The sequence below is a fragment of the Equus przewalskii genome, chromosome 7, assembly GCF_037783145.1.
Source record: "Equus przewalskii isolate Varuska chromosome 7, EquPr2, whole genome shotgun sequence".
NCBI classification, from domain to species: Eukaryota; Metazoa; Chordata; class Mammalia; order Perissodactyla; family Equidae; genus Equus; species Equus przewalskii.
In genome coordinates this window covers 13,255,565-13,276,829 of record NC_091837.1, presented here as the reverse complement: position 1 = coordinate 13,276,829, position 21,265 = coordinate 13,255,565, and the positions used below count along the sequence as shown (strand labels likewise).

Here is a 21,265-nt window from a genome sequence, read left to right as displayed (position 1 = left end):
GGTCCCTCTCTCTGGGCCTCAGTTCCCCATCAGTGAGGCTCCTGATGATCTTTGGGCTCGAAAAATCCCTGCTCCAGGTCTAGCCCTGGCAGAAGAGGGACCTGGAGTCCTGCCGCTTGTGTCTCTGGGATACGGGAGCAAAGACCCACGCATCCTTATGACCTAAACAGGCGTTGCCTTGAGTCTCTCCTTGGCCTCATCCACCCAGCATCCCAGAATGGCATTAGGCAGGTCAGCTGGCCCCACGAGCCCCTGTCCTTTATCTCTGGCCTCCGCTCGGGGGCTGCCAGGCTGACCACTCCCACTGTGCAGGCCCACAGTGGTTCAGGGAATGACCCTCCCCTCTCCCAGGGTGGCAGCAGGAAGAGGAAGAAAGGAACGTCTCCAGCTGGCCCGGGAGACGGACCTCCTTGTGCCCATCAGCCCTCCAAGAACTCCCGCCCTCCCTCCCCGCCTCCCTCCCTCTCCTGAGGCCTGTCCGCAGGGGCTTGAGTTCAGCCAGAAAAGTCAGGCAACTTTTCAGGAGCCTGAGCGAGGGGAAGTGAGGTCTCCCGGCCTGGCCAGGGTTCAGCCCCCGGGAGCAGCACAGCCCTCAGCCCCACCCCTCGCTGTACCCTGTCTGTAACTCCAGACTTTGACCCTGAGCTCCAGTGCGGCTGGTGGGCAGAGGGCTGAGGACAGGACGCGCCAGAATCAGGAGGCTCCCCTCCGGAGATAGGACCCTGCGTCCTTTGTAGCTGCCTCTTTTCTGCAGCAGTTTGGCACGCCAGGTGAGTGTGTGTGGGGTCGGGGGAGAAGTGCGCAGCGGGACTCAGCGTCTTCCCAGTGTCAACAGAGAAGGCTCCACAGGTGGCAGGTGGCAGCCTCGGAGTGGGACAGGGACCACAGGTAAGAACCTTCACCTTCCCAAGCCTCAGTTTCCTCCTCTGGAAGATAGGGGTCATAGCTCACCTCCTACGGGGTTAACCTGAGTATTAAAAGAGGTGATGAATGTAAAGAGCTTGGCACAGAACTGGGCAGGCAGCAAGTGCTCCATAAATGGTACTTATTATTTTGGGGATGGGGAGCTGGGAGCCTTGTTGTCAAGTGTTTATAGAATCTGTTCCATTTTAAAGGCGAACAGTGAAAATATCAACTTCATAACAAGCAGCCATATGGTGCAAGCCAGGAGAGCTGATTCTGTTCATTCAAATACCTCGCCGGTGACTTGATTCTTGTAGCACAGGGCTTTCCTCTTCTTTGAGAGGCTCCCGTGGCAATCAAAGGCATACGCTGCCTCAAATTCCTTTTCTGGGGACAAAGGAGGTTAGATGCAAACCAAAACAAGACTAAAAGGCCAGCAGAATATGTGTCAGGTGCCAGCTCATCGCCGGCTGCCTGAATCATTTTATGGCACAGGGAAGAAAGCTCAGATAGAACTGGATCCAGATCTGAATGCTGCCCCACACCGGCTGGGTGACTTTCAGAGGGTGACATCCTCTCCCTGAACCTCAGCCCCATGTCTGTAGAACCTCCTAGAACAGCTGAGAGGGGTAAGTAAGAAGAGGTCTGTACTGCGTCGACATGTGTAACCTGGCAAGTGGCAGGTAGTGAAGAGCGTTGGTTCCCTTCCTGCTCTGTGTTTATGTAGATGTTTTCATCACACACACACACACACACACACACACACACACACGCAGATCAGTGTCATGGATTGTGTTTGCACCTTCCTGGATGCACACGACTACCTGTTTGCTTAAAGTAATGGCATAAAACTGCAACAGAAATAAAAACATTAGCAACAGGGAGAAAACAGCTGACGATATCTGAGCTGCGTGCGGACGAGTCCAGAAGTTCTTTCCCCCCCAGGCGCGAATGATTTCACCTGAGGCTGCGTCTGCCCGGTCCTGGCTCCCACTGCTGATAAGAGCCGCATGCATTTATATTGCACTTTAATACACATGCGCACAGTGCCTTTAATCAGTATCAAGTTTGATTCCAAGAGTTTATTAAGATAATTGACTTAGGACACACATTTTCTCCTTTTCAGTTCTATTCCGATCACCAACACACTAAAAATTCCTGCAATTGTCTATTTTATGTTTCTTCCAATGCACGGACCCTGAAACATTGGCTGCTTCCCTTCACCTGCTTGACTCTCAGATTTTTCCAGTCGTGTGACTCGCCAGCATGGCGTGGTGTTGAAGCACACGGTCTGGCGAGTCAAGCTGGCCTGGGCTCTGCTTCTCACCAGCTGGGTGTCCAAGCCTCAGCTGCCTCCTCTGTAAAATGGACATAATGATTAGCCCAAGGGTTATTAGGAGATTAAACTAAATAATGCTTGTATAGTTCTCAGCACAACGACTGACACACAGTAGGAGCTGAGAAACTAGCCACTGTTACTGTTACCTCCACATTGCCAGTTGTTTTCGTGACTCAATCTATTTCTATCTTTCACAGAGGCTTTGTAACCCCGAGACCCACAAACCCTTTTATCACAAACGTGTGACTTTGGCTGAGCCGTTCCTCTTCTCTGGGCCTCAGTTTCCCCATCTGCATGATGATACCTAGCTTATCTCTAAAATTGTATACATTGGAGAAACTGAGCCCCACACTGTTACTTGTCCCTCTTTTTCTCGGCCAGCTGGTCCCAGAAGCTGCTCTGGGTCCTCCTTCATGCTGTGCTGTTGGGCAGGTGCCACTGCTCCCAACCAGAGGCTTTGCCACACCTGACCAGCCCTGTTCTCGGAGACCGTGTGCCGGCTCTGCTTCAGTCCAAAGCCTCTTTCTCCCTGCCCAGAGACCTCCTAAGGGTTTTCAAACACTCTCCCTCTCTCACCTCACACATCTCTATCATGCAAGCAGCTCCATTTCTCCTGCACGCTTTGCTGGTTTTCTAGGTGGTGTGAGAATGGAGAAAGCAGGGGCCCTGGAGAAGGCAGAGCTGGAGTCACACCCTCGCCCTCCCTCGCGCTCTTGCTATGACTCAAATAATGGACCTTGCTTTCTTCCAGTGTTAGATCCCTCATCTGTAAAGGGGGGATGATGACAATCACTGCTGTCATTTATGAGCTCCCTAGCACTTTATGAGTGTTTTCTCTTTTGAGCCTCATAAGAGCTCCATTCATTCATTCATTCATTTCATCATGAGTCCCTGCTGTGGGCCAGGCACTATGCTAGGGCCTGGGGATAGAGCAGTAGACAGAAGTCTCTGCCCTGCTGGAGCTGATATTCCGGTGGGGAGATAATAGGCAGGAAGCTTTCTTTACCCTTAAAAGTTTCCAGAAGAGGAAACCGAGGCTCAGTTAGGATGACCAAGTCATCCCGGTTTGCCCAGGACTCTCCTGGTCTTAGCACTCAAAATCCACATGCTGGAACCCCGCCCAGTGCTGGCAAATCAGGGAGGTTGGTCACCCTCGCTCGGTCACACAGCTGGCGTGTGCCAGAGCCAGGCTGTGAGCCTGGGCATATCTGAGCCCCAGCATGGGCTGTCGCTACCATCTCCCCATGCTGGGCCACCTCCCGGATTTGTTACGGGGAATTTGGAAAATATAGGAAAACTCTCTGTTTCTGCTTTCTTATTGTTAATGGATGAAAGTGGTCAACTCCCCAGAGGTTATACAGACAATCCAAAGGCCCAGAGAGGGCAAGTAACTTGGCCAATGTCACACAGCAAGCCGGAAGTGAAGCCAGATCTGACCCTCCCTTTTTCCTTTCTCCTCCTCTAATCCAATGTTCTTTCCGTTGTTATTTCAAGGTGCTGGGGGACAGAAGGAGGCCACTATAGACTGAGGGCTTACTCTGTGCCAGGCACCATATCAAGAACTGTCACCAAGCTGGTCATTTAACCTCCGGGATGACCCTCTGGCATCGGGGTTACTCCTATTTCACAGATGAGGAGATTGTGTCTCCTGAGGCAAATATGGGGGAGGAGGGGTGGGAGGAGCCCAGGGGTCCCTGAGGGGGTCTGCCCATGCAACCAGGCCCGGACTCACGGCCGGAGGCAGAATCATCCAGAAATGCCTTGCCATTTTTCAGTTTCATCTCCAACTTGGCTGCTGAAACCCCAACGGAGTCCAGTTCTTGTGGGCTGGAGCCATTTTCCCCCTTCGCAAAACTAGGCCATATTGAGAATGTCCTGCCATGCAGGGCCACGGGCCCCAGTTGCCAGGAGCCGAGGGCTGCGGCAGGAGAGTCATGAGGAAAGAGGAGGGAAAGTTGAATTTGGCCCTTCCGGGCACAAAAAGTCCCCTTGTTCTGCCTCAGCAGGAGCCGGCAGAATGTTTCCCTGCTGTGCGGGCCCAAGCAGCTTCAAAGTCAAAAGCTGCTGGGCCTTCTAAACTTCTGAGGACCAGCCAGCCCAGCACCCCAAGGCAGGCCCTGAGGGGGTACGCTGGAAGACCAGAGTTCTGAGGCCAGACGTTGCATCTAATGTGCTCACAGCTGCATCTGCTAGCTGCCAGCTTGGCACACAGTAGGTGTGCAATAAGTGAGTGTCGAGTGTACTTGAATTGAAATTAAGTCCAAGCAGTACCACTTACTGGCTGTGTGACCATGGGTAAGTTACTTCAGCTCTCTGAGCCCCATCTGTAAAATGGGGCCAATAACACCAGTCCCTACCTCATAGCAACGGTGGGAGACTTAGATGAAATGATGCATCTTAGCACTGTGGGGCTGGCACGTAGGAGGGGCTCCAGAAATGTCAGTAAATCACTTTTTTTACACTAGACACTGTGTTAAGCTCTTTACATTTGCCATCTTATTCAATCTCCCATCTACTCTCCGAGGCATGAGTTATTTTTCCCATTTTCCAGAAGAAGAAGTTGAGGCTCATGAAGCATCTTGACCAAGGTCAACGGCCAGTAGGAGGCAGAGGTGCGATTTGAGATTTGAAGCCAGAGCCCATTGTCCTAACCGCTAGACTCTCCAGCCCACAGCTGACCAGGGCCTCTGCTAGGCCCTTTTTCTATTCCCAGTCTGGAGACAGGATACTGGGGTGGGGAGCCCTTACCCGCTGTGTGACCGTGAGCGTGTTGCTCTGCCTCTCCATGTGTCAGTCTTTCGCTTTGTGAGGGCCCTCGAGAGGATCAAGGATAAAAGGGCTGGGAGGGGTATGACACTTTCTAAGCCTTCAGTGGGTGGTGGAGACGGTGGAGATAGTGATGGAGACGATGGTGAGGATGGCACGCCTCGACCCGTCCTTCCTGCAGGTGGCACGATGCGCGTAGTGGTGATCGGAGCGGGGGTCATTGGGCTGTCCACAGCCCTCTGCATCCACGACCGCTACCAGCCAGTGCTGCAGTCGCTGGATGTGAGGGTCTACGCAGACCGCTTCACCCCGCTCACCAACACCGACGTGGCTGCCGGCCTCTGGCAGCCCTACCTCTCCAACCCCAGCAACCCGCAGGAGACGTGAGTGCCGGTCCCAGAGGGTGGCTGGGGCGCTGGGGGCGCTGAGTCTGCAGAGAGGACGCCCCCTCTCAGGGTTCCTGTCACCAAGAACAAGCCTTTTGTGGAGGCTCTGGCCTGGCCTGATGTGGAGAAAATACTCATAAATATTAAGCCCCTACTTGTGCCAGACAGATGCTACACTTGATCTTACAAAAAAGCTGAGAGGTGATGTGAGCCCAACAGAGGGAGCCTTCGTCTTCATTCCTCCCCTAGACAGGGGGCTGTCTGTGCCACGTGCATCTGTGAATCAGGAACCCTTCTAAGCGGGTGAACCAATGCTCTGGCTTAGCTAAGGACCTACAAAGGTCGTTATGTTAGTTTAGAAACTGCCAGCTCCTTCAACAAAGACACCTTCAAATGGATAACAGCTCAAGCGAAAGTTTCATTCTCATTCCCGTCATTCTCAAACCAATGTTCCTCATTGGTGGGTAGCGATTCAGAGGCCCAGGCTCCTTCCATCTCACGGCTCTGCCGTCCTCCTCGTGGCTTCTGACATTGCCATTCTCACGGGCCAGCACCTGTGGACTGAGAACAGCATGGGGACCTCGTGTGCCAGGTCTCCAGGGTCTGTGGGCCTGAATGCAGTCACACGGCCGCAACTAGCTGCAAGGGAGTCTAGGAAATGTAGCTGAGCTGTGTGTCCAGGGAGAAGAGGAAAGCATTTGGGCCAGCAAGCTGATGCCTGCCGCTAGCATTTATAGTGGGGGAGGGGAGGTGCCCGGCGTGAGCCTGAACCGTGTGGCTCACAGTTCCAAGAGGAGATCAGAGCCTTCATTTAAACCCAGCAGCCAGGTGATCCCAAGCTGGAGGCGGGCTCCAAATGGTTCTGATGGGACATCCTCCCCCCCCATCCTATTAATGGGGAAACACTGGAAAGTTCAGGGTAGGGGAGGACCTGGAGGCATTAGGAGCTGCAGGAGTGAATGTGGTGGGTTTCTGGATCTGGACACATCACCTCCAGCCTGACCACACCCTGTGCAAGCCAACCCTCGGAGCTCTCTTGTCCAGCTCGGGGTCTCAGGTGACGAGACTGTGGGGGATCCTTCCAGGCATTGGAACCAGCAGACCTTTGACTATCTCCTGAGCCACCTCCATTCTCCCAACGCTGCAGACATGGGCCTGGCCCTGATCTCAGGCTACAACCTCTTCCATGAAGCTGTTCCGGTGAGTGACGAGTCCTTGATGTGGGGCCGAGCCTTGATCACAGACCAGGGCTGGGGCCCCGAGTCTGGGGGAGTACTTGCAGCCTCTTAGGCCACAGACTCCTGTGTTCAAAACAGGTTTACTTTAAACTCTATTTTTGCTTTTAAAATTATTTTTGTTTCCAATTTTGCTGTTAAATTGGTAGAGACCAATGAATCTTCTGAGCCATGGGGACTACTAGCCTTTGACTGGTATGAGAATTAAAACTCGGACACGTCCCGTAGTGGTGGCACATGGCACTGAAGCCAAAAGTTTTCATGAACCCCTGGAGGGCCCAGGGCTTTTCAGCAAGAGGGATTCCTGCGCTCATTGTGGCACCAACTTCTAAAGCACTTACTATGTGCCAGGCGTTGTCCTAACTACTTTATGAACAGTGACTCATTTAATTCTCATAATAACCTGGAAGTAAATGCTATCATTATTTTTCCTTGCAGATGAGAAAATAGAGGCTCAGGGAAATGAGTAGCTTACCTGAGCTCACAAAGCTTTAAGTGGCAGAGCTGGGGTTTGAACCCAGGCAGGCTGTGACCACAAGGCTCCCAATGTGTTGAGAAGGGCACAGGCTTGGGGGATGGTCTCAGGTTGCTTGGAGAGGGTGGTCTGGCTGGGTGCCCAGAACCCCAAGCCAGCTCTCCGAGGTTTATTTAATGTTTCGCACGTGCTAAGGGCATTAACTACATGATCTGTTACCTTCCGTGGGACCCACAGTGGTTATTAAGTCCATTATACAGACGAGAAAACTGAGTCTCAGAGAATCCAACATGGTCAGTGGTGAGGTTCTCCACCCAGGTTATCTGACCCTATACTCTGCTGCCTCCGACTCTCACCCCTTGGTGACTCTCACTATCACCCCTTTTTTCTCCCCTGTCTATGACCCTTATCCTGTCACTCACCTTCAGTCTTGCTGTCCTCCTTGGTATAGCATAATGGTCAAGAACATGGGCTGTGAAGCCCAATTGTGTGAGTTCAAATCTCAGCTCCACCATTTATGACCTGTGTGACCTTAGATAAGTTACTTAACTTCTCTGAGCCTCAACTGGTCCATCTGGAAAATGAGGATAAGAATTTTATATACCTTACTGGATTGTTGTGAAGATTAAATGGACTGGTATACATAAAATGCTTGGAACGGCTCCTTACACACAGTGAACCTTACGTAAGTTTTGTTATTACCATTATTATTGACTTTCACCCATCCCTTTGCCTGCTTCTCTCCTTCCTCTGCAGGACCCTTCCTGGAAGGACATAGTTCTGGGATTTCGGAAGCTGACCCCCAGAGAGCTGGACATGTTCCCTGATTATAGGTAAGGTTACTATCATGCGAAAAGAGGTTGAGGCCCCACAATTCAGACAGACCTGTCCAGAGGCAACAGGAGGTGTAGGCATCAGATTTCCTGTCCCACCCCAGGTCTAGAGCCACTGGTACCCTGGTCTCCTGGTGTCTGTCCAGCTCCTTCAGAAGGGCTGCCCACCCAAACTGGCCCTTGAGCTAGGGAGGTGGGGGATGTTAATCACAGATCTCAAGCCCAGAAGCCCCAGATCACTATCCTCTTTTGTAGATGAGGAAACCGAGCTTCAGAGACGCTAAGTCACTTACTCAGATCACACAGCCTGGTGATGAAAATGAGATTCCAACCCAGTCTGTGTGGTTCCAAACCCCTCTGTTCCTTTCTCTTCAGCCTGATGCCCCTCTGGTCCTCTCCTCACCCAACCCCTGTCTGAATCCCCTCTACAAATGCCCGATCTCCACTTGCACATCCAGGTATCAGGGATGGTTTTGTCTGATAGAAAATTTTTCCTTGCATTGAGCTGAAAACCTCTCCCTCCTTGAACTTCACCCGGTGGTCCTGGCTCTACCTTTGGGGGCCCAAAGAACGAGACAGCTCCCACCTCCATTTGACAGCCTTCAAATACAGCTCTGATTCTGATCCTTTATTCCTACCTTTTGCCTGCCGTGACACTCTAGCTATGGCTGGTTCAACACGAGCCTGATCCTGGAGGGCAAGCGGTATCTGCAGTGGCTGACTGAGAGGTGAGATTTTCGGCTTCAGTTTGAGACAAGCACTGCCCAGGGGCCAGAGCTGTAGCAGGCGATCGTTCCTGGGATTCATCTTTGTGTTGACCAACCCCAAATGCTGACAAAAACCTTTTGGCTCAGTGGGAGCTATCCTTGGGTCTGATCACTTCTCTGCACCAAGACAATGGTTCCCACACCTGGTTGGGCATCAGAACCACCTGGGTAACTTTTTACATGTAATATTTACTATTGACCTCACTGAAATCTGTAATGTTTGTGTAATAGTTTAAAATGGATTCTCTTAAGTTTTCCAGATATATTTACATCATCTACAAAACATAAGTTGCCTTTTATTTTTATACCTCAGTTTTTTTCTTGTCTAACTGCTGTGGCCAGTATCTCCAGAACAATGTTAATTAACACAGGTGATATTGGACGTCCTTGTCTTGTTATTGACATTAATAGGAATCTTATAGTGTTCTAAATTAGCAAAATTAGCTTGAGAGATACAATTGTATTTATATTCAGATACATTCATATTAAGGAAGATTCTATACATTTTCTGTATGCTACTAATTTATTAAGATTTTTTAAAAATCTGGAATGGATGGTGGCTTTTACTGAATGACCTGGGGAGGTTTTTAAAAACATAGATTTCAAGACACCACTTTATATCTACTGAATCAGATCCTCTGGGGTGGGGCTCAGAAATTTGTATTTTAAGAAGTATGCGGGTGATTCTAATTATTAGCCAGGTTTGGAAACCGTTGTACTAAAACGTGATTATTTCTCCTAACTTTGGGACACTTATGACTCCTGTCCAGGCTCTTCCAGAAAAGAATGCTCCCGTTTTTTTCTTTATTGAGGAAACTATGTAGATAAAATACTCCTGAGGCTGTGCTTCAGCCTTCATATGGTTTATTCCTGTTCTTTTGATATTTCTACTATATTTCTTTTTTTTCCCTTAAGGTTGGCGCCTGAGCTAACATCTGTTGCCAATCTTCTTTTCTTCTTCCTCTCCCCAAAGCCCCCCAGTACCTAGTTGTATATTTTAGTTGTGGGCCCCTGTGGCTCTGCTATGTGGGATGCCGCCTCAGCATGGTTGATGAGCGGTGCCATATCTGTGCCCAGGATCCGAACCAGCAAAATCCTGGGCCGCTGAAGCAGAGTGCACGAACTTAACCACTCAGCTACAGGGCTGGCCCCCTTTACTATATTTCTAGTAGTAACAGATATTTTTCCTCCGGAACATTTAGAGGGAGGGGAGGGTACCCCCAGCCCACCTCCATTCTCATGCTCTGCTTCTGACAAAGGGCCACTTATCATTTGTCCAACTCTGCCCCTCTTTTACCCCACATCTCATCCCTTTTGATGATACAAAGCAATGTGGTGGTAGTAGGAAGCGTTTTGAACTAAGAGACCTGGGTTTGAGTCCCAGTCCCATCCTTGACTCACCGTATGACCTTCAGCATCCCCATTTGCCTGACGAGGGGCTTGGACCATCTCAGGTTTACCAAGGGACAATTCACAGACCACTAGTCCAGCAGGGTGCTCATGAACTGATATGACTACACGGCCATTTCTCAAGGAGCATCCTGTGGGACTAAGGTCCACAGAAGTTTCTTTGGGAAACGTCCCTCCTGCCATCCTCTTTGGAGGAGTGGGATAGAGAACTGAATACTGCTCTTTGATGTGTCTGATCATCCTAGGTTAACTGAGCGGGGAGTGAAATTCTCCCAGAGGAAGGTGGAGTCTTTGGAGGAGGTGAGCTTTCAGGGCTGGAAGGGGCTGGATGTGGGAGCAAGAAGTAGGGCTCTGCTTCCTGTTTCTGGGTTGGGGTCCCCTTCTCAACCTTCTGGAATCCCACTGAAGCCTATCCCAGACTTGAGGCTTTTTCTCAGTCCCAGAAGGACTCGTTCTGCCTTCATGTTGGTGGCAGGAGCAAAGGGACAGTGGCATCATAGTGGCTGTTAGGGGCTAATCTATATCTGAGCCTCAGTGAGTTTCAGGGCCAGAGAGTGACTGCCCCTTCCCAGTATCGGCTGCATCCCAACCCAAGTTCCAGACACTTGGCTGCTTCCTACTGACATCTGGGTTGGTGCTTCTACAAAGTCTCGGCCCTCGGCCGACTCACCTCCAGGGTGACACCACCATCAACAACAGTGACAGTAGCAGCTCCCATCACCGCGCACCGGCTATGTACCAGGAGCTTTGCTGTGTGACTTCACTCAGCTGCAGCACCTGGAATGGCGTTTGGCACGTGGAAGGCTCTCGGTACATGCAGCTACTAACATACATAAGGAGCATCTGCTCTGGGTCAAGCCCTGATGGGCACTTGGGTGACATGGTTGACTCAGGCACAGCCCTCATTCCCAAGGAGCTCATGGTCCAGTGTAGCAAACCCTGTCTCGTGAACAATAGTGATGCCTTGTGAGGGGTGTGGCCCATGACTGACCTGTGAGGGGAGTCACTGAAGCTGGGCTGGGAGCTCGGGTGCCCATCCCGCTACATCCTTGAGCTGTCGAGTGTCCTACGTGCACGGAGCTAGGGGCTCCAACGTGCCTTCTGCAGGTGTCTTGGCAGAGCAGAAAGCAAGAGAATGGAATAAAAAGGAGTCAGAAGGTGGAAGAGAACTATCTCTGTGGCCTTTCTGACTTCTTCTGGAAGGTTCCAAGAAGATTCCCCCCTCCCATGGTACTCCTTTCCAAGTACTTTTATATCCGGAGTACTTTGGAGCCTCACGGCAGTCTATGAACAGATGTTACCAGCCTCACCTTACAGCTAAGGCAGCTGAGCCTTGAGGAGGTGACAGGACATTTCTGAGGTCACACAGAGGTTTGGAACCAGGCTCATGGATTCCACATTGAGTCCTCTCCCTGCTGTTCCACTGGGAGCAGAGAGCTGCAGGATGGGCAGAGGGGTAGGGAGGGGCATACCAGGGTCCTCACCCCCTCCCGCCCCACCTGCTCTGCTGGTTGCTGCCAGGTGGCAAGAGGAGGCGCAGACGTGATTATCAACTGCACCGGGGTGCGGGCCGGGGAGCTGCAACCAGACCCCATGCTGCAGCCCGGCCGGGGGCAGATCATTAAGGTGAGTGTGAAGGTGACGGGGGGAGACCTCTTGCTTTTGTTGATAGGAAGAGTGTAGCTGCCTGCTTATTTCATCTCTAAAGACATAGGACATGCTGGGGACATCCCTTAGAAAAACCCCCCAGACTTCAGGGAATTGACATGTTAGAGGAACGAGGACCAGCACGACCCTCCCAAACATTCTCTTTTGGGGTTTTTCTTCATAGCCAAGCAAGTGTGTATCTGTGTGAGCATACGTGGGAGCTGCATACGCCAGGTTGTAATGAAAAGGACAAACCTTCATGGAGTGTTTACCAAATGCCAGGACAGGCCTGAGCACTTTATTATGTTGATTAGTTTAATCCTTACCACAACCCTTTGAGATGAGGTCTGTCATATCACCATTGCCCTTTACAGATGGGGAAACTGAGGCATGGAGGAATTAGGTAAAATGCACAAGTTGACACAGTAGTAAGTGGGGGAATTGGGATTAGAACCCGGGAAACCTGGTTTACGAGCCTAGGTGTGTAAGCCTTGTTCCGTGCCACCTCCCACTGTGCACGTGTGCATGTGAGTGAAGCATGCCTATTCGTGGGCACGTGTGTGTGTGTGTGCATATGTGTGTGTACGTATGTGCATTCATAAGCACGTATGGGTGGTCATGTGTGTTCCTGATGTGGGCTGATGTGTATGAGTGTTTACACGTGTGCTGGACACGTGGGTGAGAATGTGCAATGCTTTAGGGAGCAGGGGTGGCTCCCCATCAGACCAAGCAGTCAGGTGCAGATTGGACCGAGGGGTCATGGGAGGGCTAAGGAATCAGCCTGGCCCCTCTTGTCAGAACATCTGAGGGTAGAGGAGCCCGCTGGTCCAACTCCCCTGACGAGACGTCTCCGTCCTCCATCAACAGGTGGATGCCCCCTGGATGAAGCACTTCATTGTCACCCACGACCCAGAGAGAGGCATCTACAGGTCCCCATACATCATCCCAGGGTAAAAACCCGACATCCCAGGGCAGAAGAGGGGGTCTTTCCTATCCTCTTCATGCCTATGCTGCCTACCCCAGACCTCTGGCTTAGTCCCTGCAGGTTTTTTCTTTGTTTTTCAAGTGAGATTGAGCCATTAAATGGGAAGACAGGACTCAGCCTGGATTGGGCTCTATCTTGAGCATGTTTTTGATGACAGTTGTGGTGATAACTGGAGACAAAGGTAGTGGATGTGATGGCAGTGACAGTACAAGTGATGTGAATGGCAATAATGGGAGTAGTGATTTGGTTGGTGGTGATGATGCTATTAATGGTAGAGGTGATGATATTAGTGAAGATTGTGGCCGTGTTGATGAGATGACAATATTGTTGACAGTAGAATGGTGGTAGTAGAGATAGTATTGTCATTGATGGGGAAGTCACCGTTGATAGGGGTGGTGATTGGGACAAAGATGGTATAGTGGTGACATTAATGGGAGTGGTGTGGTGTTGATGAGGAGATCAATGTTGATGATGGTGGTGATTGGGAGTGAGGCGGTAGTTGATGCTGATGAAGATGACACTATCAATGACAATGTTAATAGTGTGGCAGAGAGGACAGTCTCAAAGGCAATGTTAATAGTGTGCCTGTGCTGACTACCTTGATGGCGATGCTAGTGGCATGGTGGAGATGACAATATCAATGGTGATGTTAATGGTGGTTATGGAAATAGTGAATAAGGTTGATGGTGATGACATATTAATGGTAGCAAGGGAGGCAGTAGTGAAGATGATATTGTTGATGGAGATGACAATGTATTTCCAGCTTTATTGAGATATGATTGATGTATAACATTGTGTACATTTAAGATGTACAACATGAAGATTTGATATATGCATATATTCCGAAACAATTACCAAAATAAGATTAGTTAACATATCCGTTAACTCACATAATTATAACTTTTGTGTGTGTGGTGAGAACGTTTAAGGTCTACTCTCTTAGCAACTTTCAAGTATATAATACAGTATTGTTAACTATGGTCACCATGCTGTACATTACAAGAGATGACAATGTTAGCAGTGATGTTAATGATGGCGGTAGAGATGGTGGTTGATGTTGACAGGGCAATTGTAGTGGTGTTGATGGAATTGTTAGCAGGGATGACAACGTTAATGGTAGTAGTGATTTAGGTAGACATGGTGGTAAGGGTGAGCATGGAGATGACCCGTATTCATCTCAAAGCCTTCGTTTGCCTTCATCCTTGACCCTCCGCACTTTTATCTAGGATCCGGGAAGTGACTCTTGGAGGCATCTTCCAGCTGGGGAACTGGAGTGAAGTAAACAATATCCAGGACCACAAGAGCATTTGGGAAGGCTGCTGCAGACTGGAGCCCACACTGAAGGTAAGATGGGGAGGGGTATCCATGCCTTAGACCGGGGTCCTGGCAGCTTGATCATGAAGGCCTTTGAGGATGGGAAGATACCACTACTGGGACAATTAGGCAAATTCATTCCAGCAAGGGTCTGTAGAATACACCAGAATTTGATACCACACAGGGAAGTCCTGCTGTGGGCTAATGAAACTTACATGGCCATGCCTAAGAGTTGCTCTCTCTTGAGGTGACATCCCCCAAACGACTTAGTCTGTCTTCACAAGGAGCAGATGTATTTGTTGCAGAAATCTCAGTTCTCACCCTTGCCTGCTAGTGGCAACGAGCATAGTGATGGTGATGAAGGTGGGGGTGTTTGTTTACAACCTCCATAGGAACTTCCTGGGTGTGATCTGAAACTGGCCCCCTGCACGTGAGGGGCATGGAGAGAACAAGATAGAGCAGACCACTCCAGATTGGTGGGGAGCAGTTGTAATAAGCAAGGGAACTTAGCAAGGCTTGTCTGGGGTGACTGCAAGATGAGTAGATCTCTGCACCTGCCCACCAGAATCTTAAAAGTTTGTATGGAGCCTTAACTGGGTTCAGTCACATACACGGTCCAGACGGTCTCGTCACCACATTACCATCTCAAGGCTGTATCCTTGGGGCAGCTTCGGCAGGCAGGGAAGGCAAGCAGAATGCACATTCCAAGGACAGGGGAGGGAACGAGGAGCCTCCAATTGCCCCGGTCCAGCTCATGGGTCAAACTGGGGATTGCATCTTCTTGATGACCTCCTCCATCAGAGAGTAGAAGTAATGATTGGTGTAGATGGAGATGAAAACACTGAGGGTGGTGAAAATGATGGTGATGAGGTGGTGACTGTTGATAGTATCATGGTGGTAGCTGATGGTTGATGAAGATGGGGCGGTTGATAGAACTGGTGGTGAGGTGGTGGCGGTGATGGTGATGATGTTGGTGACTGATAAAGGTGGGGATGATGGTCATGGTGATTAATAAGAGTGACAGGGATGGTGTTAGTGGCGGTGGTCATGGAATGAGCTTCCTGAAGCCGACTCTATATCACCTAAAAATGGCAGCAGCAAAAAAAAAAATGCCGAGATGAATTACTAACACTTTTCTTTCCAGAAGGCAGAAATTGTTAGTGAATGCACTGGCTTCCGACCAGTACGCCCCCAGGTTCGGCTAGAGAGAGAACGGCTTCGCTTTGGACCGTCCAACACAGAGGTATGCTCTCCTGGCAAGGAAAGCGATGCCCTCCCCCGTTCCTAAGAGGGCGCCCGCATTTCCTGGGGAGAGTCTTACCTGACCTCCAGCTCCACACAGCCTCCTGGCAGGCGGGAGCAGTGGTGGCTAATAACCCCTCCTCTAAGCGGGGAAACTGAGGCTCAGTGATGGTGAAGGACCTGCTCAAGGTTACACAGAGGGCGGTTACAGAGAGGTTTGCTAAAGCCTGTGGTCGAGTAGAAGGAAATGGGTACTTATTGAACATAGACTTTGTGCCCATGACTCGAACGGCCTTGTTGAATCTCCCCTATGGCTCTCCGGGATAAGAACTCTTCTCCCCATGCTTCGGATGAGCAAACTGGGGCTCCAAGAGGTGACGTCACTTGCCTAAATCAGACCACTGGTGAGGGGCAAGGCAGGGATGCGGTTTGATTTGGACTCCAGAGTCACTTCCAGAGGTTCGTTTTGTGGCTGCCCATCCTCTCTCTGGGGTCCCCTCTCCTGGGGTGGGAACTGAAACAGCAGGGGTTGTCCTGGGCTGAAGGAACTGACCTGAGTAGGTGGTGGCTGGGCTCGCGCCAGGAGAGCCATCTCCCTAACTAGGTCTCCCTTCCTCCCTTATCCCAGGCATGGAGTGTGTGTGGGCGCGCACGCGTGTGCACGCACATCTGTGTGTATGTAGAGGGTTGTGTGTAGAGAGGTCATGTGTGTGTGTGTGTAAGTGTAGAAGGGAGAGTCATATATGGAGTGTAACTCCTGCTGATGACTTTAGCTTTGAAAAGGGCCTGGGGGTCTCGCCTCTGTCCCCGGGATGAATTAACACGTTATCCAGAGTCCACCCAGACCATGCCCTGCTTTTCTTCCATCCCGAGGTGGGTAGAAGACTCTTTTAATGCAGAGGTTCATCAGTCCGGAGCCGGGTGGGAAAGAGGAAGATGATTTAGAGAACTTCCAACAATTTGATGCCGGGGGAGTCTCTGACCTCAAGTTCTAGATGGTTCTACTTTTCCTGTGCTCAGTGCATACAGCAGGGCCCTCTCCTAAGCAGAAGAGGAGTCTAGGATGGCATCCTTTGGCTCCTCAAACAGTCCCCCTTCGTGCTGTTCCCGGGGTCCTGCCGTCCCACCGGGTTGCTGGGAGGAGCTGGGTGCCGCCTGGCTTTGCCCCTCAGTCCTCCAGGGCAGACCTGTACCTTCTCTCCCGCCTCTCCCAGCTCATCCACAACTATGGCCATGGAGGCTATGGGCTCACCATCCACTGGGGCTGTGCCCTGGAGGCAGCCAAGCTCTTTGGGGAAGTCCTGGAAGAAAGGAAGTTGCTCAGGATGCCACCATCCCACCTCTGAAGACATCAGTGGCCACAGCCTCCCGGACAAGGACTCCTCCCGCTGCCCTGGGCCAGCTGATCAGTGTGCTCCTCTCTCAGCCATCACTCACTGCCCCACCTCCCGCAGCCACTCATTTCCATTAAAAGCACGAGATGGGGGGCCAGCCCCGTGGCTGAGTGGTTAAGTTCGCACGCTCTACTTCGGTGGCCCAGGGTTTCACTGGTTTGGATCCTGGGCGCCGACATGGCACCGCTCATCAGGCCATGATGAGGCGGCATCCCACATGTCACAACTAGAGGGACCCACTACTAAAAGTATACAACTGCCTGCGGGAGGGGATTTGGGGAGAAAAACAAAAAAAAAGAAGCACAAGATGGGAGGAAACCACCAGGTCAATTCCTGGAGGTGAATCCAGCATCATTTGGGGCCCCCACTGATGGCTGAGGTCTCTCCACCCTTTCGGGGCCCGATGTTATGAAGAACAGCAGGGGGCTGTTATTCCATGAGTCCTCAGCAGAAAAGGAAGCTTAGGGGGCTGGCCTGGTGGTGCAGCGGTTAAGTTCGCACGTTCCGCTTCTCGGTGGCCCCGGGTTCGTTGGTTCGGATCCCGGGTGCAGACATGGCACCGCTTGGCACGCCATGCTGCGGTAGGCATCCCACATATAAAGTAGAGGAAGATGGGCATGGATGTTAGCTCAGGGCCAGCCTTCCTCAGCAAAAAGAGGAGGACTGGCGAAGCTCAGAAAATCAGAGGCAAGCAGAAAATTGAGGACAGCTGAGGTTAAGTAACTTGATGACAACTTACTCTAACATGTTGAAGGTTCTGCAAAGTCCTGCAGCAAAGACCCGTAACCGATGTTTCATCCAGGCTTCCTAACCCTGTCTGGCTATGGAATCCTTTTGCCCAGAGCACCAATGCCACGGAACACACTTGAGGGAAGGCTGGAATGGATTTTGTTGCAGGAAGTTATGTGTAGAACTGGAGTGTGGAGGAGGAAGAAGAGGCGAGGCATTGAACTAGCAACATATGATGCTCATTCCATGTCCAGGATCCCAAATGGCATCAGCTGCCCACTGAGTGGCCCCATGGCCACTGGAGGGATCATCCCACAGGGAACCCCTTCACAGAGAATTACGCTCACCAAGCATACTCCTTGTTTACAGGACAGATTTAATGTGTCTTATCTTTTGGCCGGCACCCTCTGAGATGGCAAACAGGCTTCCAGATATTTTGGAAAGCCTTGAATGAGCCGAGAAGGCACTTTAGCATCTTCATCCCAAATTGTCTGCCTCAGCCTCTGAGGCTGAATTTTCATCTGTCTGGGTTTATGTGAAAGACCAGAGCCTAGAAGTCTTCATGTATCTGGGACCAGTGGCGCCCTACGTGGTGTCAGGAGGCCTCGACTGGCCCCTGCCATGGCCGCGCCCATGCCTTTACTGTCTGTTCCCTCCCGTGCCGTCTCACCTGATGGCTTCTTCAACGAAGCATCTGCCATGATTGTGGCTGGCCGTAAGCTAAGTGAGAGAGCCAAGCTCTAATAGCTAAAATTTGTTGCATTCTAACCAGGCTCTGTGCTAAAGTCTTGCACGTATTACTCATTTAATCCTCACCCCACCCCACCCCGCAGTGCAATTGCTATTATTCCCATTTCATAGATGAGAAGACCGAGGCGCAGAGAGAGAGTACGAGGTCAACAGCTGGGAAGGAGTAGAATGGAGATTCAGGGCCAGAAATGATGTGATTTCAGGGCCTCATTTTCAACCACTGCACACGACTGAATCCTGGGTGGCAGGGAAAATACACAGTTGTGAGGGACTCGGTTGGGCCTCTTCCCCAACTCACTCTGCAAACACATTGAAAAGAGACTACTTCTCTCCTCCTCCTTGCCGCCTTTGGACTAAGACTGGGGGACTCTCACAAGATTGGGGGGGCCACTTCTTGGTGCTCGGGATGGAACACAGCATTTAGTTTTTGACCAAAGTGGTTACTTTATCTAATCTAAGACTTCCCAGGGAGAGCAGCTCCCACCGGTCAAGGTTAGTTGTCTGCAGGAACCCTATAGGACTCAGAACACAGTGGACTCGCAAAATTCTACGGGGTCGGGAAAGTCCACATTCAGACCCAAAGTGGCCCTCCTGCTCTTTCTGTAAACGGTAGGAAATTTTCCAACGGGGCTTCTTCTTAACTCTGTCCTGAAATTCAGAATAGAAGCAGCATGGGGGAAATTCTGCGACCCACACGGCCCTGTAGACATGGTGAGGCTAGAATTCGTCACTCTCCCTTCGCCTAACCTTCCTGTCGCTTCCCTGAAGATGACCTCCAACCGTATTTTCAATGACTTCTTGGCAGTTTGCTGAATTTAGAAGAGGTTATTTTTCCCCATTGAATTGTCTTGGCACGTTTGTCAAAAATCAATGGACCATAAATGTATGAATTTTTGGACTCTCAATTCTATCCTGTTGACCTGGATGTCTATCCTTACGCTAGTACCACTCTGTCTTGATGGCTGTAGCTTGGTGATAAGTTTAAAATCAGAAAGTGTGGGTCTTCCAACTTTAGTCTTCTGCTTCAAGATTTTTTAAATTTTTTTGGCTATTCTGGGTCCTTCGCATTTACCTACGAATTTTACAATGAACTTGTCAATTTCTGCACAAAAAGCCAGCTGGGGTTTTAATAGGGATTCTGTTGAATTAATACATCAATGTGGGGACTATTGAGTGACACCTTAACAACAGTAAGTTTCCTGATCCATGCTCATGGGCTATTTCTCCATTTATTTCAATCTTCCATTTCTCCAGGCAATGTCTTGTAGTTTGTAAAAGTCTTACGCTCGTTTTGTTCCATTTATTCCTAAGTGTGTTATTCTTTGCGATGCTATTGTGAGTGGAATTGTTTTCTTCTTGATGAAGTTAGAAAGCACTGTGTCCTCGGGCGTGGTGGGGGTAGGGGTATTGAAGTGGTTCATTATCAAATATTCTCGATTAATCGAGAATGATTCTAGTGATCTACCTGGCTGTTCCAATGGCAAAGAATCAGCATACGGTCAGGTACCACCTGTGACTAAATGCTGACGGAAATCACTGGATCTTCAAGGAGCTGAAAGGGCTTCAGGATGTCCTAGAACTTCGGCTCTGGCACCCTGTGTGCCTCCCACAACCCTCTGCGTCCGCTGTTAGTGCCCAGATCACTCTGCATCGCAAGGATCTGTTTACGCCTGTTCCCCAGACAACACCGTGAATGTGTGAACATAGGGGCCGTGTCTTATTCTTTTTTTGCATCCTCCGTGTTGAATATCATGCCTGATACCCAGTAGCTACCCCACGCTTACTGACCACATGGCGTGGCATGATCCATGATAGAGAGTCATGATGAACAGACTTGAGAGTTTACATATATGTTGCTGTGGGTTACAGACAAGGCAGTAATTGTCTGTGCCACCCTGTTGAACAGGGCAGCCCAAACCACCATGTTTGTACCTCTTGACCCCACCCCTCCATGACCTAACTTAATTGGACCAGGACTGGAACCAACTTGGCCAATCAGTTTCTTCTCATCCTGAGAATTTGGAAGTGTGACACTGAACAGCTGAGTCAGATATGTTTGCAGAGCTGAGTTATGAGGCCACGGAGCCGGGTGAGCAGAAGCCGTATGCACGGTTAGGCACATCCAGCAGCCAGGAGGAGGCAGAAGGAATCCAGTCTGCAGAGAGGGGTGGAAACGAGAGCTACAGATACAGAGAGGGGCTGCCTCGGACCCTGGAGGCTCTCCAGTTCCCCATTCCAATGTGTGAGGCCAGGCTGGACTTGACTTACATGAGATCTTTCTAACCTTTCAGAGGCTTCCCACTGGCAGCCCATCAACCCAAACTGGCCTGCACGTGAGTTTTATTTGGCTCACACATCGCTGAAACATTTTTGATCTAACATACCAAAATTTGGAGATTTTGTATAAAAGTCCAGATTCCTGTCTTGAAAATCAGGGGACCCCCCCCACCCCCCCGGTGCAACAAAATCAGCTGGAGCTCAGTAGCAGCCCCCCTTCCACCGGCCAGGGCCGAGGCTTTTTACTCTACCACAGTTCTTCCCTCTTCCTGCGGTTCCTTCGCCTCGTTTCACTCATTTGTGAAATGATTCCTGGCTGTCCCCTCTGGGAAATAACTACCTACCCCGGTCTTATAATAAAGCAGTACTTCCTCATTTGAACTAGTCAGAGTACGATTTCTGTTCCTTGCAGCTAAAAAAGCATTGATGGGAACTCTGTGGCAAGGCTCTTCTCATCCATCCCCCGTCCAACAACCATCACTTCCCTCTTCGTGTGAACAGAACCCCAATTTTGCATTCCAGAGGCTGTGGGTATCCCTTGAACCTGTGGGAGGTAGGCCCTTCTTTCTCCAGCCCTAGGGAGGACTCTGCTGGGATGGGCATGTGACCCAGGTCTGACCAAGGTGAAGCAGGGGTAGATCTGCTGGAAGACTTCCCTTCCCAACCGAAAACAGACCCCTTAGAAAGAAAACTTTCTGTGACTGCTCCTTCTCCATTCTACCTCCTTTGAAAAAAAATGTGATGCCCAGCACTTCAGCAGCCATCTTGCAACCATGAGGTTTCACGCATAGGGTCAAATGGCCAACATAACAG

The 21,265-nt window shown here is 50.5% G+C and overlaps 1 protein-coding gene across 6 annotated transcripts; it reads left to right on the top strand.

Moving 5' to 3' along the window:
* Positions 1 to 346: 346 nt before the first annotated feature.
* Positions 347 to 20,833, top strand: DAO (D-amino acid oxidase). 6 transcript variants are annotated; one of them, XM_070627038.1, is made up of 12 exons: positions 347 to 770; positions 4,794 to 4,854; positions 5,190 to 5,391; positions 6,480 to 6,594; positions 7,861 to 7,937; positions 8,600 to 8,665; positions 10,360 to 10,414; positions 11,636 to 11,740; positions 12,629 to 12,711; positions 13,973 to 14,090; positions 15,205 to 15,303; positions 16,517 to 20,833. In XM_070627038.1, exons 2-12 carry the CDS (start codon positions 4,812 to 4,814, stop codon positions 16,646 to 16,648), a joined length of 1,095 nt encoding a protein of 364 aa, XP_070483139.1. In that variant the 5' UTR covers positions 347 to 770; positions 4,794 to 4,811; the 3' UTR covers positions 16,649 to 20,833. The 6 variants fall into 6 exon arrangements, with proteins under 6 accessions (XP_070483139.1, XP_008519160.1, XP_070483140.1 ...); XM_008520937.2 differs by having other exon boundaries at positions 633 to 770; positions 15,208 to 15,303; XM_008520938.2 differs by lacking the exon at positions 4,794 to 4,854.
* The last annotated feature ends 432 nt before the right edge of the window (positions 20,834 to 21,265 follow it).

What these genes read in the sequence shown, in the direction of transcription:
- DAO (XM_070627038.1), top strand. Translation starts at nt 4,812, where the DNA reads ATGAAGCATCTTGACCAAGGTCAACGGCCAGTAGGAGGCAGAG. An exon ending in CCCAGCAACCCGCAGGAGAC is followed by an intron (nt 5,392 to 6,479) that starts GTGAGTGCCGGT and finishes GGATCCTTCCAG; the next exon opens with GCATTGGAACCAGCAGACCT. An exon ending in AGGTGGAGTCTTTGGAGGAG is followed by an intron (nt 10,415 to 11,635) that starts GTGAGCTTTCAG and finishes GGTTGCTGCCAG; the next exon opens with GTGGCAAGAGGAGGCGCAGA.